This window comes from Malaclemys terrapin, chromosome 11 (genome assembly GCF_027887155.1).
Source record: "Malaclemys terrapin pileata isolate rMalTer1 chromosome 11, rMalTer1.hap1, whole genome shotgun sequence".
Taxonomy (NCBI): domain Eukaryota; kingdom Metazoa; phylum Chordata; order Testudines; family Emydidae; genus Malaclemys; species Malaclemys terrapin.
The window spans coordinates 23,893,217-23,909,167 of record NC_071515.1 but is presented as its reverse complement, the minus strand read 5'-3'; the positions used below and the strand labels follow the sequence as shown (position 1 = coordinate 23,909,167).

General features: G+C 37.4%; 1 protein-coding gene across 1 annotated transcript in view; it reads left to right on the top strand.

The window, feature by feature from the left end:
* PLCL1 (phospholipase C like 1 (inactive)) overlaps window positions 1–13,877 on the top strand; it is a 304,999-nt gene extending 291,122 nt beyond the window's left edge. Inside the window, exon 6 of the mRNA XM_054044587.1 lies at window positions 12,101–13,877. Coding sequence (XP_053900562.1) covers window positions 12,101–12,283 — 183 coding nt within the window. The 3' untranslated portion in view covers window positions 12,284–13,877. The remainder of the gene's footprint in view (window positions 1–12,100) is intronic.
* Window positions 13,878–15,951: the final 2,074 nt, after the last annotated feature.

Genomic DNA, 15,951 nt, shown 5'->3' with positions numbered 1-15,951 from the left:
ACATAATTCTGTTCCTTACTAAAGACATCGATCAAAATTCAGACCTGGCGTATATGGTACGACACCATTGAGCTCAGGAGTTCACTTATGTCAGCCCTGGATTTGGACTTTTAACGAGTGGTGGAAAGAGCACAAGTTCTCCTACACCCACAAATTACTGTTAAGGGTTATTACCAAGGCCCTGTGTATTCTGAAGCAAGATTGAACTGAATTCTGCTGCAAAGCCCCCATTTTTTTATGGCAATCTATAGTGACGGATTGGAAATTTGACTTAGTTTATATTACGGTTTTATTGAACTCAATAGGAAGCGAGTAATACAATCACTAAAGGAACTCCTTGGGTCGTGTTTATTTTTGTGTTATATTCAGTTAGTTACTCTGTCCCATATTTTCAGTTTTCATTGTGAGTTCTCATCTTCTGTCATGCTTACTTCTGACCCTCCTAATTTTTCTTCTTACCTCACTGTTTCCTTTCAGTTTCTCCCTCCCTAATGGTCAACAAGCCTCTTCTACAAATAATCTGACCTCTGGGGAAGGAAAGTGATCAGAGAAAAGTGCTCAATTCTGTTCCCATTGAGGTCATTGGCAAAACTCCCATTGAAGTCAGTGGGAACAGGATTTGACCTGAGGAAAGGAAATGATTCAAAGGCATTTATTCAAACGTCTTTTAAAAACAGTTGCCCTTCCAGCAGTTTGATGGCTTTACTTTCTTTTCCCCTTCTCCTTCATGTAAATTTTGGAGTTTTCTGCTTCAGCTGAAGGGAATACAAAGCTGAGGTCACACTTTTCTTGCTAGAAACAATTTGAAAATTGAGCAGGGGAGCAGTTAAATCGGAGGGATTATAGTGCCAAAGTAGGGAGATTTGAAAACTCTTTGCAGTGTAAATAGTAGTTCTGCAAACTTTTGCACTCTAATTAGTTGGTGATGGCTGTCAGCCAATCAGAGTACAAGGATTTGCAGACTGTATGGTTATTCAGCAATAACTCTGCAGTAATTATGCAAACCAGACACCCGGACCTAGTCAGTGTATAGGGAACTGTACATCTGAACAAGCACTGTATGAGTATGCTCCATTACTCTGGCTGAAATAATTGCACTTCAGTATAATTAGGTTTTTCACTTAACACTAAAATGTAAGCACAGCTACACATATATATTTTAACCATTGCTCTAAGTAGGAATTAAGTCTTTATTTGCATGACTGCAACTTTGCATAGTCTATTCCATACAGCTAACATTCAGTAAGAACATCCATAATTTTGTGCAATTAAAGTTAGACAGATCCACTTACCGGTTATAAACTCCACTGTGTGTTTTCCCTAGCAAGTGTTCCTACCCCATATTAGGGATGTATCCAAGCATATTACGGAGACTAAATAGGCATCTGTTGCAATGTGGCAAAACTCCAGTTGACCTCAACTGGTGTAGAATCAGGTCCTAGATCTGAATAATGCATCATTAAGAATCTGATCCTGTTGCCATTAAATCAATAGGAACTTAGTCATTGACTTTAGTGGGAGCAAGATACTGCCCAAATACACCTCTACCCCGATATAACGCGACCCGAAATACACAAATTCGGATATAACGCGGTGGTAAAGCAGTGCTCCGGGGGGGCGGGGCTGCGCACTCCGGTGGATCAAAGCAAGTTGGATATAACGCGGTTTCACCTATAACACGGTAAGATTTTTTGGCTCCCGAGGACAGCATTATATCGAGGTAGAGGTGTAACACACATATGTGAGTTAGAGTCCTGAGTTGATTAAGTTAACAATGTGGTGTGCAGTCTGACTTGTTATAAACAAAGAGCCAAAGAGTTCAGTCTAGGGACCTTTAAAGACTCCAAAGTCACCTATTTTTTTCAGGAATTTTTTTTTTAGCTACAATACTATCAAATGCATATTTGTCTTCTCCTGCATCAGGACTTTTGCTCAGAGAGGCAGAGTGCAAGTATATTGAAAATTACATCCTTTCTGCCTGATTTTCCTCTTACTTACTATGGTTTTACATTGTTTTAACCCCATTGACTTGAATGGAGTTATTCCTGATTTGCACTTGGGTAGGTGAGAGAATCAGTCCTTATCACTTCATATGAGCTGAACTCACCTCCAGCCACATAGTTTTAAGTTATACTGCACATCAGTATATTAATAATAAAAAGTCCCTCAGTTTCTGCAGTGATCTGAGGTTTCTTTGGTACCAGTTGGGGCACTGGTGGTCTCCAGCCACACCTTCTCTGTTTCAAACTTTTCACTACAGGATAGCCAGACTTCCAGCTTGGAAGGGCTAACAGAGATAGCCCAAAGATACCTTTGTGCTTGCAAACTGTCCACTACTGTAGGCCTAATACCCATCTCTCTCTCTGTCTCTCAAACACCTCACCCCCACAGCATATTGAAAACATCAAATTAATGCTGTTGTTTCAGAAAGTTCCTGCTCTAGCACTTACAGATGGTAGATGTTCACGTTCATTGCTCTTGACAGTCTGAGATGAGGTAATTTAATTTAAACACCCAGATGAAAGAGAAATGAGATTTTTTTTAAAAAAAAGCCAATTCTTGTTATACCAAAAAAGAAGAAGAAGAAGAAAAAGCTGCATGAGAGAGAGAGAGCAGTTTAGGAGCTGTGTAGTGCCATTGATTTATAAGAACTCCCCACCGATTTCTGTAGAGCTCTACTTTAAAATCAATGGTGCACTACTACAGCATGAGATTTGTCATTTATTTTTACCTTTTAGTCTTTCAGGAAAACACTTTGCATTAATTAAAGAGGTTTAAATCAGATCTCTAAGGTTCTGTGCTTTGTTTTCTCCCGGGTAATGACAATCAGTTTGGTTTCTCTTTCTGAACTCCTCCTCTGTCCAACTATGCGTGAGCACGCACGCATGCACACTCTTAGTGTTAGGGGAGGCAAATAATGAATTATGGAACCAAGTGTCTGTATTTAAAAACAATAACAACAAAGCAATTAAAAAAAAAAACTACAACAAAAAACCAGCATGGAACACACATGTTTATGCAGCCACCGCCTCTTTTTGACCGGGGGATGAAAGGAGTCCCCAAAGACTGTTGTTCTCAGGTACCTTAAGACGCCACTCTTAGGTGGAGTGCCTGCACACAAATAAGAAAAGGTGAAAAACAAAAACCCCCTCCAGCTGTCAATTAATCGCAGTTATTTTACGTGATTAACTCAAAAAAATTAATCCCGATTTAAAAAATTAATCCCGATTAATCTCAGTTTTAATCACACTGTGATGTTTTTCTACATTTTCAAATATATTGATTTCAGTTACAACAGAGAATACAAAGTGTACACTGTTCACTTGATAATATTTTATTACAAATACTTGCACTGTAAAAATGATAAAAGAAATAGTATTTTTCAATTCACCTCATACAAATTCTGTAGTGCAATCTCTCTATCATGAAAGTGCAGCTTACAAATATAGATTTACATAACTGCACTCAAAAACAAAATAATGTAAAACTTTAGAACCTACAAGACCACTCATTCCTACTTCTTGTTCAGCCAATCACTAAGAAGAACAAGTTTGTTTACATTTATGGGAGATAAAGCTGCCCGCTTCTTGTTTACAATGTCACCAGAAAGTGAGAACAGGCATTCACATGGGACATTTGTAGCCCGCATTGCAAGGTATTTATGTGCCAGATATGCTAAACATTCGTATGTCCTGTTATGCTTTGGCCACCATTCCAGAGGACATGCTTCCATGCTGATGACACTCATTTTTAAAAAATAATGTGTTAATTAAATTGTGACTGAACCCCTTGAGGGAGAATTGCTTGTCTCCTGCTCGGTTTTACCTGCATTCTGCCATATATTTCATGTCATAGCAGTCTTGAATGATGACTCAGCACGTTGTTTGTTTTAAGAACACTTTTGTGGCAGATTTGACAAAACACAAAGAGGGTATCAATGTGAGATTTCTAAAATAGCTACAGCACTTGACCCCAAAGTTTAACAATCTGAAGTGTCTTCCAAAATCTGAGAGGGACGAGGTGTGCAGCATGCTTTCAGAAGTCTTAAAAGAGCAACACTCCGATGCGGAAACTACAGAACCCAAACCACCAAAAAAGAAAATCAACCTTCTGCTGGTGATATCTGACTCATGATGATGAAAATGAACATGCGTCGGTCTGTTATCAAGCAGAACCCATCATCAGCATGGACAGATGTGTCCTCTGGAATGGTGGCTGAAGCATCAAGGGACATATGAATCTTTAATGCATCTGGCACGCAAATATCTTGTGATGCCAGCTACAAAAGTGCCAGGCAAACACCTGTTCTCACTTTCAGATGACATTGTAAACAAGAAGCAGGCAGCATTATCTCCTGCAAATGTAAACAAACTTGTTTGTCTGAGCGATCGGCTGAACAAGAAATAGGACTGAGTGGACCTGTAGGCTCTAAAGTTTTACATTGTTTTATTTTTGAAAGCAGTTAGTTTTTTGTACCTAATTCTACATTTGTAAGTTTAACTTTCATGATAAAGAGATCGCACTACAGAATTTGTATGAGGTGAATTGAAAAATACAATTTATTTTGTTTTTTAAATGCAAATATTTGTAATAAAAAATAAATATGAAGTGAGCACTGTACACTTTGTATTCTGTGTTGTAATTGAAATCAATATATTTGAAAATGTAGAAAACATCCAAATATATTTAAATAAATGGTATTCTATTATTATTGCATGATTAATCACAATTAATTATTTTTTACTCATTTGATAGCCCTAAAAAACCCCAGCCTTAACTTGGTAGCCCATTGTAAGCAGGTGAGAAATTAATCTCTGGATGTTATTACTCTAAAAGCCCGCATCTTATCAAATCAGAGATCTCTTGCTAGGCTTCCTTCAGATTCATCCCTGTCGAGGTACCCATAAGAAATCGGTCAACTAATGAAATCTAGATCAAGAGAGATTTGGGGGATGACGGATTTTATTTATTTCCATATGTAATTAAAATACATGCAAATGTTCCAGTTTGTGTCTATAATCATCTTGTGTAACTGAATTTCTTATTGTTAACTCACTTTCCAAATATCCCACTTCCCTTCTGTAGTCCACACTTACTCATTAGCAATTTTTATACTTTAAAAAAAACAAAACCCCAAACCCACCTTTTCAAACATGAAGCATAATTTACCCCACTTGCTATAACCTACCACGTATTTAAAAACAAACTATAATTTTCTGTTTTATTAATGTAAACAGTAGCGTGTACAGGTGTGATATATGAATTCTTCCATGTTATAATCATGCTTTTCATCTGCCATTCTTTTCTCTTATATCTTTTATGGGGACAGAGCTGGAAACTATAGTTGTATTTTAAAAATGCACAGGAATAACATGCTACTTGCTTACTATACCATTCAGCCCCTTTGTTATAACCTTGTACTCAAAAAACCTTTGTGCTGACCATACTTTTACAAGCTGACAGTAATCAAAAACCCTCAGGGAAAATGTATATATTCCATGTATAGTTTCTCTTTCCTGCTTTTGGTTACAGAGATATAACACTTCATACATAACTGCCCTTCATTGGCTGGATTTTCTCTATGATAAACTTTAAAGGTTCATTCTCTTGTGAGATTATACTACACATCATATGATTTACGTAATTATCTCAATTGGTTAAGCCGTTCCATGCATGGGAATACCATTGGCTCACATTACTATATGAATGTGCACATGGTAATGTTTTAATCAGTTTGATCAACCCTGTACCCTTCAGTTTCCTTATTGTTTGTTTATTTTATAACACTCTCAAAGGTTAGGAAAGAAATATGCAAGCAGATGTGCATCTCAGTTCCCAAACTCCTTCCGGTCATTAATATCGCTGAGTCTTATTTTTGCAAATATTTGAAAGAGCCTTCTTTGTGATACTGAGATACAGGTCTATTGCGCTCAGTACCATACTGAACCTAATGTAACACGTTAGTGCTGCTCAGTTTGGCATGCAAAATTGTGCACAAGTGAAACTGGTGGTCCAGTCCTGCTCCCGTTTTAGTCAATGGCAAAACTCTCATTGAAATCAATGGTATAGGAGTAAGACCTAAATTAAAAGTGCTACTGTTACATTCTGATATTAATGAGAAATCTTGGGTACTGCCTATGCAATACCATGTGTTAGATACTATGGTAATGAGAACAGTCATAAAAATAAGCTTTCCCTTTAGAGCTCAGTGGTTTGAGCATTGGCCTGCTTAAACCCAGGGTTGTGAGTTCAATCCTTGAGGGGGCCCACTTAAGAATCTGGGGCAAAATCAGTACTTGGTCCTGCTAGTGAAGGCAGGGGGCTGGACTCAATGACCTTTCAGGGTCCTTTCCAGTTCTATGAGATGGGTATATCTCCCTATATTCATTTATTTTTAACCTAGTCACATAACATAAAATCAACAGCCAGGGAATGATCCTGCAACCCTTATTCCTAGGACTAATCCAGGCTCAACCCTTTTCTAGATATCACATCTTTCTAAGACAAATGTGTTCTTTCTGCCTAAAGATTTTTTTGTTGTATTTTAACAAGTACAGCACAATCTGTATGACAGAGAATTAAGTAAATGTCTTAACAAAGTGTTTAAAATAATAATAATATATCTGCCTAAACCTAGGAATGCTCCACAGAAGTTCTGAATAAATTGTGCTCTGTTTTAAAACTGGAATTCTTTAAAATCAAATCCATACAAATACCTCCCCACAATTGACTTTGAAAAAAGGAGTGGAATAATATCAGCTTTTGATAGCAATTAAAAATAGTGGCCTAACCAGTCTGTTAAAGGCTTTGCTGTTTAGGAGTAAATTTTCAAAATAGTGTTTGGTGATTTAACTATGCACCTGTCCCATTAATAATTAAACACAGTTAAATCCCCAGCACAACACTTTGAAAACGGTACCCTTGCTGTAAATTCAGTGTCTGCACAGGATCTATAAATATCACAGATGCTTCTATAGGACTTTTTGCTTTCAGCTCTCACTCACCATTGATTATCAGTACCATTATTTTAACTGTTACTCTTTTTCTGTGTACATCTGTCAGTATAAATACATCTGACATAATACTTTACTGATGGTTTGTCTGTCATTCTTGGGTTTTTAACAGTGAACCTTCTTCAGCCAACCAATCTTGGGTTCTGTGATGGTGATTTTACTGTCTGATTAAATAGCAGTATGCAGGCAGTTTCCTCCTTATTTTGGAAAGTCAAAGATACAGTATTAACATGCTTGAGATGGGCTGTGGGGGGAAAATCAAATCACTTATTGTTTGTTTACTCAGGCCCTTAGAAATTGATTATATAAAGCTCCTCTAATAAGTTGTCAAAGAATGTGTTCACCAGCAGATAAGCGAATGTCTGCTTTGACAATAAACACACCACAAAATGGCCCTCGCAGCCAACTTAGCCTGCTTAGTAACAGTGTCAGTTTTGGAAGGACTAGAGATCGTAAGACTCAATATGCAGCTGTTCAAGATTTTCCATTTTAATGGAAATAAACAAATTCATCCTTAAGATTTCTTTGCCTTTCAAATCTCGGTGCACTTTTTAACAGGTTTAAGATATGGACTGCAAAGACCGTTTTGTAGTCTGCTTATGTTACTGCAGAGAATTACTTGAATATTGACAGTAACATTCTTTGTTGACAATGCTGGGAGTGGGGAGGGGAGACTGCCTGTAATCAGTTTGTGAGAGTCTGAATGATCAGTAACAGTGGCTGCTCAAAGGATGGTAAGGCACTATTAAATAAATGTCAGAGGTTAATTTTGTTTAACAGGATCTGTATTGTAGGGACATGGCAGATTGTAGAGCCTAGATGTTTCATCCCATTCAAAACAAACTATTTCAAATTACATTCATGACATCAACCTTGGTATTATTATTAATGTAATGATTTCTTGGTACCTATGTCTCAGATGATGCCACTAGTCCATCTCTCTAGGTACTTGCCCGGAAAGGGTCCAGTCACTGTAGTAACTTAGTGCTCTGTAAATAACAATGACTTTAGCCGCACAGCACTCCATTTCACAGGTGGGGTAATAAGGCACAAACAGATGAAGTGATTTGCCCCCAAGTCATGCAGAATGTCTGGGGCAGTGTCATGGACTTAATCTTGATCTCTTGAATCCCAATCCTAGTGCCTTTAACCACAAGATCAACTTTCATCCTAAAAGCATAATCACGCTTCTCTGAAATGTATGTGCTGCAGATTTTATTTACTGACTTCTTTAAACCTTTGCTGCTCATCAAATTCCAGTCTTCTAAGTATATCTATCTGCCTATTCCCATAACTGTCAGATTGAGCTTTCTCTCTTTATAGTTCAGTGCTTCGTAAGGAATAGCACACAGCTACTCTTATTAAATCTGATTTTTAGCATCTATTTAGTAACTTACATTGTACAGCAGGACAAGTCCACGTCATCAGGAAATGAAGCAATCAGGCTCTGGTGCACTGGCCTAAGATGACATCTCCAGCTGCCATTGTTTCACAAACATTGTTTACCAGTGCTGAACCCTGCCAGCTACCATTGTTTCTTGCTTTTGTTTACTAGGGTCAAAACAATACAGTGTGCAAAGTTATGTGGGCTAAATCCTGCCTGTTTCAGTGCTGGAGAATGGGAGAAGCAGAGCAATGTTAGCTGTGTAGTGCTTCCCATTATTATGATGTATCACGCTCATGACAGCCTTTTACTTACCCATATCTATCTGGTGCCTTTAGAATACCACAAGGGGTTCTGGGATCTTCACCCTTTGAAGATATACAGGGTTCTGACCCTGGGTTCCAGCCCATTACATATGATTTGTTCTATAAGAACTCACACAACATGTATGGCATACAAGATACTAGATTAGATTGCCTAGATGTAGAGATGGTGTTATTGTCAGTAAGGGCCAGATCTTTAAAAAGTATTTAAGCACGTAAGGGTGCAGATAGCTAGTGAGATTTTCAAAGGTGCCTAGAAATCTAAATCCTATTGATTTCAAGGGGAGTTGGGAGCTTTTGAAAATCCCAGTAGGCACCCATCTGCATATTTAGGTATCTAACAGTCTTTAAAAATCTGTCCCTAAATCTTCATTAGAATATCTCCTGCCCTGAGATTCTGTGTTACGTGCATGCTAATGGACAAGTTCTGAAGCTGAAAAAGTACATTGTTTAGGGCTCATTTATACATGTACCTGAACAGTGTTCAGGGAGCTTCCTTTTTACTGTGCAGGATTCTCTGGTGACTCCGCTCAGCTTTTAAACATGTCACCCAATTCTTGTTCCTCCTGTCCAGTAACTAATGTATTATGACTAAATTCTTGGCTCCACAGACAAAATGTCATAACTATCTTTTCATGGGCACACAGCAATGCAGGAAAAGCAGCAACGATGTATTCTGGTTACCATGTGACCCATACAGATCTCCATGCTAATTACTCCTAACCGTAATAATCTGCATCGGAAAGGCTGTATATGATTGGATATGGTTCAAATTGCATGCACACTGAAACTCATGAGGTGAAATCCTGATCCCATTGAAGTCAATGGCAAAAAATTCTCATTAACTTCAGTGTGACCCCAATTTCACCCATAGGACTACAATCTTTAGCCCCCATCCCAGAGAAATCATCCATAGTTCTATCTGTGGAGGACCTGCAGAATAGCATCTCTGTGTCTTGAGAGATGCCAGAATTATAGTGGAAAATGATATGGCCCTTTATGTGGGTGATGCTTTAGAAAATTGGAAGCTTGAAGTACCGTTATGCCCCAATCTAGGACATGTTCATAAATGTTATCCTACAGATTTCAGTTTTTCCTTATATTTTAAAGGAACTTCTTCTTGCAATCTGGCATAACTTCTGTTTAATCGTTTTAGAAAATTGTAACTAGTAATATGGATTTACAAGAAAAGCAAGTGGAAATCTTTTCATTTTGAATGCAAATATAAACAGCTGTATGCAATGATGTACCTAAAGCTGTACTTGGTTTGATGTTGACATTAAGAAGATCAACTCAAGCTCGTGACAACCCTTCATTTTAATATCTAGCAGAATCTCCTGTTTTTATTTATTTATTTTGTAACACCAATCTCTCATGCTTGTCACTTCACACAATTTAAACTATCAATATTCATTTTAGAACTTTTAAACATTAGCATATTAATGGAACTTCCATATAACACCCCCACGCCCTTTTGGACAAAATTGTTGGAAGGCGCCAAGGATATTATAAGTGTGTGTGTGTCCTACAGTGGGTAACTCTGACTGTGTTAAGTGCACTTTTTTGGTATCATAATTCTCCTTGTTCTCATATTAAAAACAGCTATCTAGTTGTAATTATGTATTTATAAACTTTCAGAGGGGGATAAATATTTTCCAAATGTTATGGGTATCCACACACTGCATTTGTAGCAAGCAAACAATGACTAAAAAAATATAGACACACAGGTGTTCTTGCTGGTAGATTACTTTTATTTTTAATATTCACAGGGAGACAATTGTAAGTCTGCTAAGCAGTCAAAAGGTGTCAGTCTGGTAGCATGATTGTTGTTTTTTAATAATGTGTCTCATTTTTATTTAAAATCACAGTTGACATGATCAGATGATCTTGTATAGATCAAAGAGTAAACTCATTTTATATTTTGGTAACTTCTCTAACTCTCATTTCTCAGTGGCCTCTCTATGTTGTAGTGTAGATAACATAAGTACATTTATTTTTATTTGAAATCTTCAAAAATGTTAATTGTTCATCATTGTGTCTCTGACAAAGTATGAGACGCACAATTTATTGTATTTGAAGATCGGCATTTTTTCTGATGTTTAAAAACTGGATTGAGATAATTTAGGGGACTTTACCTTTGAAGTGTTTTGACATGGTATAAAAAAAACTTTTTGTGCATCAAATCCTAGGTTCATGTTAGTCTGCTGGAAGGTCACAGATGAAATGGGTTGAATGGATTCAGCATGGTGCATAGAAATGTTTGCACATCTCATAAACACACCTCTGTCAATGAGAAGTTTAGGACTGGATAGCCAGCCATGACTAAGGAGTGTTAACAGGGCTATGTGAGAAGGCTTTCATTAGTACTAAAATTCCCCCCCCCATCTATATGATTTGGGATGATTAAATATTTTCATTTAAGATCTAATGTTTCAAAGAGTGACGTAATGGAGCCACTGGCAGTAGCAGTGTGGTGGTGGTTTTGTGGAATCACTATTCCAGCTGATGTATCTGAAGAGAACAATCTTCTATTGATTCAGTTAGGATTGTCACTGGCCTGGGTATAAACAGACAGGCCTACTATAATGTATTGACTTCTCATCTATTTGAGAGAATTCCTAGCCTGTTGTTATTAAATCAAGTTTATTTTTCCCTTAATATGGAGAAGGGTCTTTCCACTGATGCTGCTGCCTTGAGATCAGCTTAACAAACTGTTGCTGTGGTTTGATGGGGCCCTTGGGTTCTGCACTCCCATAGTCTTCGCCTTAATATGCTGCCACTTCAGCCAGTTTGGAACATAGTCCACAGAACGATGAACTAGCTAGAAAAAGGGCATTAATGACTATAAAATCCCTCTACTGACAATAAATATGTTTCATTGTTGTATGCGCTGTTGTAGCCATGTTGGACCTATGATATTAGGGAGACAAGATCACTGAGGTAATATTTTTTATTGGACCATTATCTGTTGCCAGACCTGAAGAAAGAACTCTGTGTAAGCTCAAAAGCTTGTCTCTTTCACCAACAGAATGTAGATATTACCTCACCCCCCTGTCTCTCAAATTAATCGTTTATAAGACATTGTATCTGCAGGCCCAGCCCACCAAACTCACTGCTATGACTGCTTCTGCTGCCTTTTATGTTGGCTAAAGGTATGGTGCATTTAAAAAGCTGCCAGATGATTTCAGTCCCTTCTGTCTGTGCTGAAATTAATAGTAGGTCCCACTGTGGAATTGAAACTGAGATGGATGAATTTGAACCTTGTTCCATCATAAAAAGTAATTTTAAGGAGGACATGAGAACAGCAGCTCCACTTTAAGTTCTTAATGATCTATATTATTCATGCCTTTTTTTCTTTTTGTATTTCTATATACTCTTAGGGACAAGGAGATCTGTTGAAGAATGCCAAGAATGAAGCCATAGAGAATATGAAGCAGATCCAACTGGCCTGCTTGTCATGCGGACTGAGCAAAACTGGAAGTGGAAACATGGATGCAAAATCAAAACGATGCCTTGAGGCAATAGAGGAGAAGGATACTGGGGATGAGAACGGCAGGCTGTGAGAGAAGGCAGAGCTGTCATATTTGTCATATATTTCAATAACTTTAAACTATTTTTTTAAAGCATTTAAAATTTCACACAGGAATGCCTTCTTGTAGGGTGTTGGAAGTATTAAATTCCTCACAATGTCAGTATTTTAATGCAGTTAATTTATCTAAGTTAAACTCTTTAGTAGTGAAATTTCTAATAAATCCAAGGAGTGGGTGGGGAGTGTGAATGAGAGAGAAAGCGTGTGTGTGGAATCCTAGAAAAGCCCGTTTAAGAGTTGCTTTATCCATTTACTAATTTATTCTTTTGTCATCTTTGAACAGACATGTTAATTCTGAAGATCAAAACAAATAGAATACTTATTGTATCAATTTTGTGCTTCGTTTGACTTTCCTGCCTTTGTCATTTAATTTACAACTTTTAATATATTCTGTTTAAATTAAACAAAACAGATTTCACTAACAAATAACCATTTGTTGTAAGGGTGAAATTAATGGATTGCTACAAATCCTCAACATCATTTTTAATGATCAATTAAAAATAAGTAAATGAAATATTAAACAGAATTTCTAGATAGTTCCTGATTGGATTTCAGATGGACATTTCATAGAATTTTAGCTAGTCTTTGAAATACATGCGTCTGAAATACATTCAGATAATACATAGTAATGTAAGAAATAGCGAACTTCTTTCATTCAAGAAGGTCAGTGCAACATTTTAGCTCAGCAGAATGGCTGCGATCTTTGCAGAAATGCATTTAACTTGTGTAATAATAAACACAGCTTCTGCCCTCTAGTTATGAAGTGAGAATTGTGAGCATTCATCAATGATAAAATAACATGGCAGTGATCTTCAGTAATTCTGAAATATTCATGAATGCCAATATTTGAAGGAAGGTTATAGACTTCACAAACTGTGAGCTTTGTATGACATTTAGAGAATGGGTTAATTTCTTCTTGCCTTACTCATACCAGTGATCCTACTTAAGTCCGGTGAGTAAAGTAAGCAGGATTTGGCCACAGTGTGTCAGTTTTAAGAAGTATGCCCTGCTAGAGATTTGAAGTAAGACTGCAGAATTGCTGAAGATGTAGCATAGAGAAATGGCTTGAAAAAACAGGGTACCAGCATTCTTGTGCAGCAATTATAAATGTCATGCCACAACAAATCCTTATGGTAGTTTTGAGAATTAACTCCATTATGTTACTGTAGTGTCATTTAATGTACACAGAAGAGATGCAGGACAACAAATGAATCCTTATCCTGTCATCCTTAATAGGGTCCTGCTCATGTATTCTCATGGTGTTCATTTCAGTCTTTTCAGTATTGTGCTTAAGTGTAGTATTTGTGTTACCTTTAACAGAACTCAGTGTTCTATGGTTATAAAAGACTATATTTATTTAAAGCATTGCTTTTATTTTGAAAAGCTACTTTTTAAATTAATTTGATTAACAAATGTGCTAATTTTCTGAACTTAACAAAAGGTAAATTGTTGGAAGTTTGGCCGTCTGAAAATCTTATATAGCTCCTGTGTTAAGTTATTTTTGACTTCTTAATAACACTATTATGTTCATGTTGCACATTACTGAGAGAGTAAAGCTATGAAACAACTGTAACCCATGGTTTTAAGTGATTTTACACAGAAGGCAAACACTGAAAACTGATTAAGAGCATGTGTTAGAATTTGGGTGAGCTGTACATAAGGTTCTGTCCTGTCTTGAATCCCATTATTTAAAGGATTATAACTCAGTTGCCTGAAACTTGATTATATACAGTAAGAACCAGGTATTGTTCCCCCCCCCCCCCCCCCACACACACACACTATGTTAACCAGTCATTTAGGTCTTTGATTTGTGTATATATATATTTGTATTATAGTTTCCTTGTGTGACTTCAGGTGGGAGTTTCTTTTGGGTGCCAGTCAAGGAATAAATAACCCCTGCCCAAATTAATGTATTAAGCATGCATGGACAAATTCTTCCTTCAGATTCTGTTTTATCAATTTCAACAGGAATTATGTATATGGCAAACAGAACTTGGCGCTCAGAGGTTAGTATCCAATGGAACAAAAACTGTTAAGCTAACTTTATGCCAGTTATGAACACAGATTCTTTCAGGAATGATCTATGTAATGGGAAGGGTTTCTTTGGAAGAGAACTCTGTTCCCTGTGCTATTTTCTTTTAAAATGAAAAGAGCCTTAATTTTTTTCACTTTGCAAGTCAATTTGATACTCCTTCAAGAACTGAAATTTTTTCTCGCTCTCTGGTTTTATAAATTGCCTGGGTGGTAAAATATAGACAAGAGCTTGATTTACAAGTTGAAGTTGGCAAAAGCAGGCACTATACAACAATGTTGAACGCCCTCTATACAGATGGGGCGGGGACAGAAGATTGTTGGAAAGGCCTCTAATCACATGTACATCCATCTTTCATCACAGTTTTAGTGTGCATAAAGTGTATTGGAAATTAAAGAACAAATCTTAAACCCCGCTCAAGTAGCCAGGCTGGGTGCTGGGCAGAGGGTGCTGGGCAAGAGAAATCCTCCCACTGCTTTAGGATGTAGAACAGTTGGGGAGCTGCCTCACATGGCTGGAGTAGCCTCCATGCTCCCTCTCCCATAGGTACAGGACCAAGAGATTAATCGCCAGACCTGCCCAGGCCCTTCTCTCATCTGCCTCTGCTCATTAATTCATCCTCTTAAAAGCTTTATGTGCCACACAGCGTAATAAAAACTCTTCCTTGGAGAAAGGGATGTGGAGGGATCATGCCCAGCCTAACCAGCAGCAATACATATGAGACAAGCTTTCTAAAGAAGAGCTCTGTGTAAACTCAAAAGCTCGTCTCTCTCACCAACAGAAGTTGGTCCAATAAAAGATATGACCTCACCCACCTTGTCTCTCTAATATACTAAGGATAGTAATGTATCAATATGTACAATTAGTTCTGGCTATTGCGTAAAATTGCAGTCTATAGTTCATCCAAAACTGTTGGTGGATGCACATCTGCTAGTGCATTCTGGTGCTGAGATTGCAGTCTCTCTCTCTCTCTCTCTCTCTCTCTCTCTCTCTCTTTTTAATCAAAATAATTTTTTACCAAATTTTCACACACCTGTTGCCCAACTCCTGGGCTCAGCCAATGGAAATAAACATGTGCCTTCATCACATGAGGTCAGGTTAACATTAATGACAGCCTTACATGACTTTTTTCGATATTATTTGCCCATGGTTTTTATGCTATTTTAAATAATCTTACAGCTTCCAAATACAAATGCATCTCAGGCCAAATGTCAGATCCTTGCATGTCCCTCCTTTTTCAGTCTCATTTCCCTAAATATAGTCATCAGATAACTGCATGCACAGCGAAAGCTTGCCTGTATAATAACCCATCTTTTCGTTTTATCCCTTCAGACTAAAACATTAGGTCATAACCTCCTTGGATTCCATCCCATTCCCAGAGCAATAGACAATGTCATCAATGAAGACACTGAAAGCTAAAATGTTTTATAAAAGAAGCTGAAGGCGGAGGTAATGGAGGAGAGCGCTCTTCTTCACCAGTGCTTATTTTAGATATGGTGATGGTACCATATCTTACTGTTACAGACATGTACAATAGACCTACCACAAGATGTCACAACTGTAATTAACTTGTCACTACTATATCTCAGTCTTATTTCTTGTAAAATTAG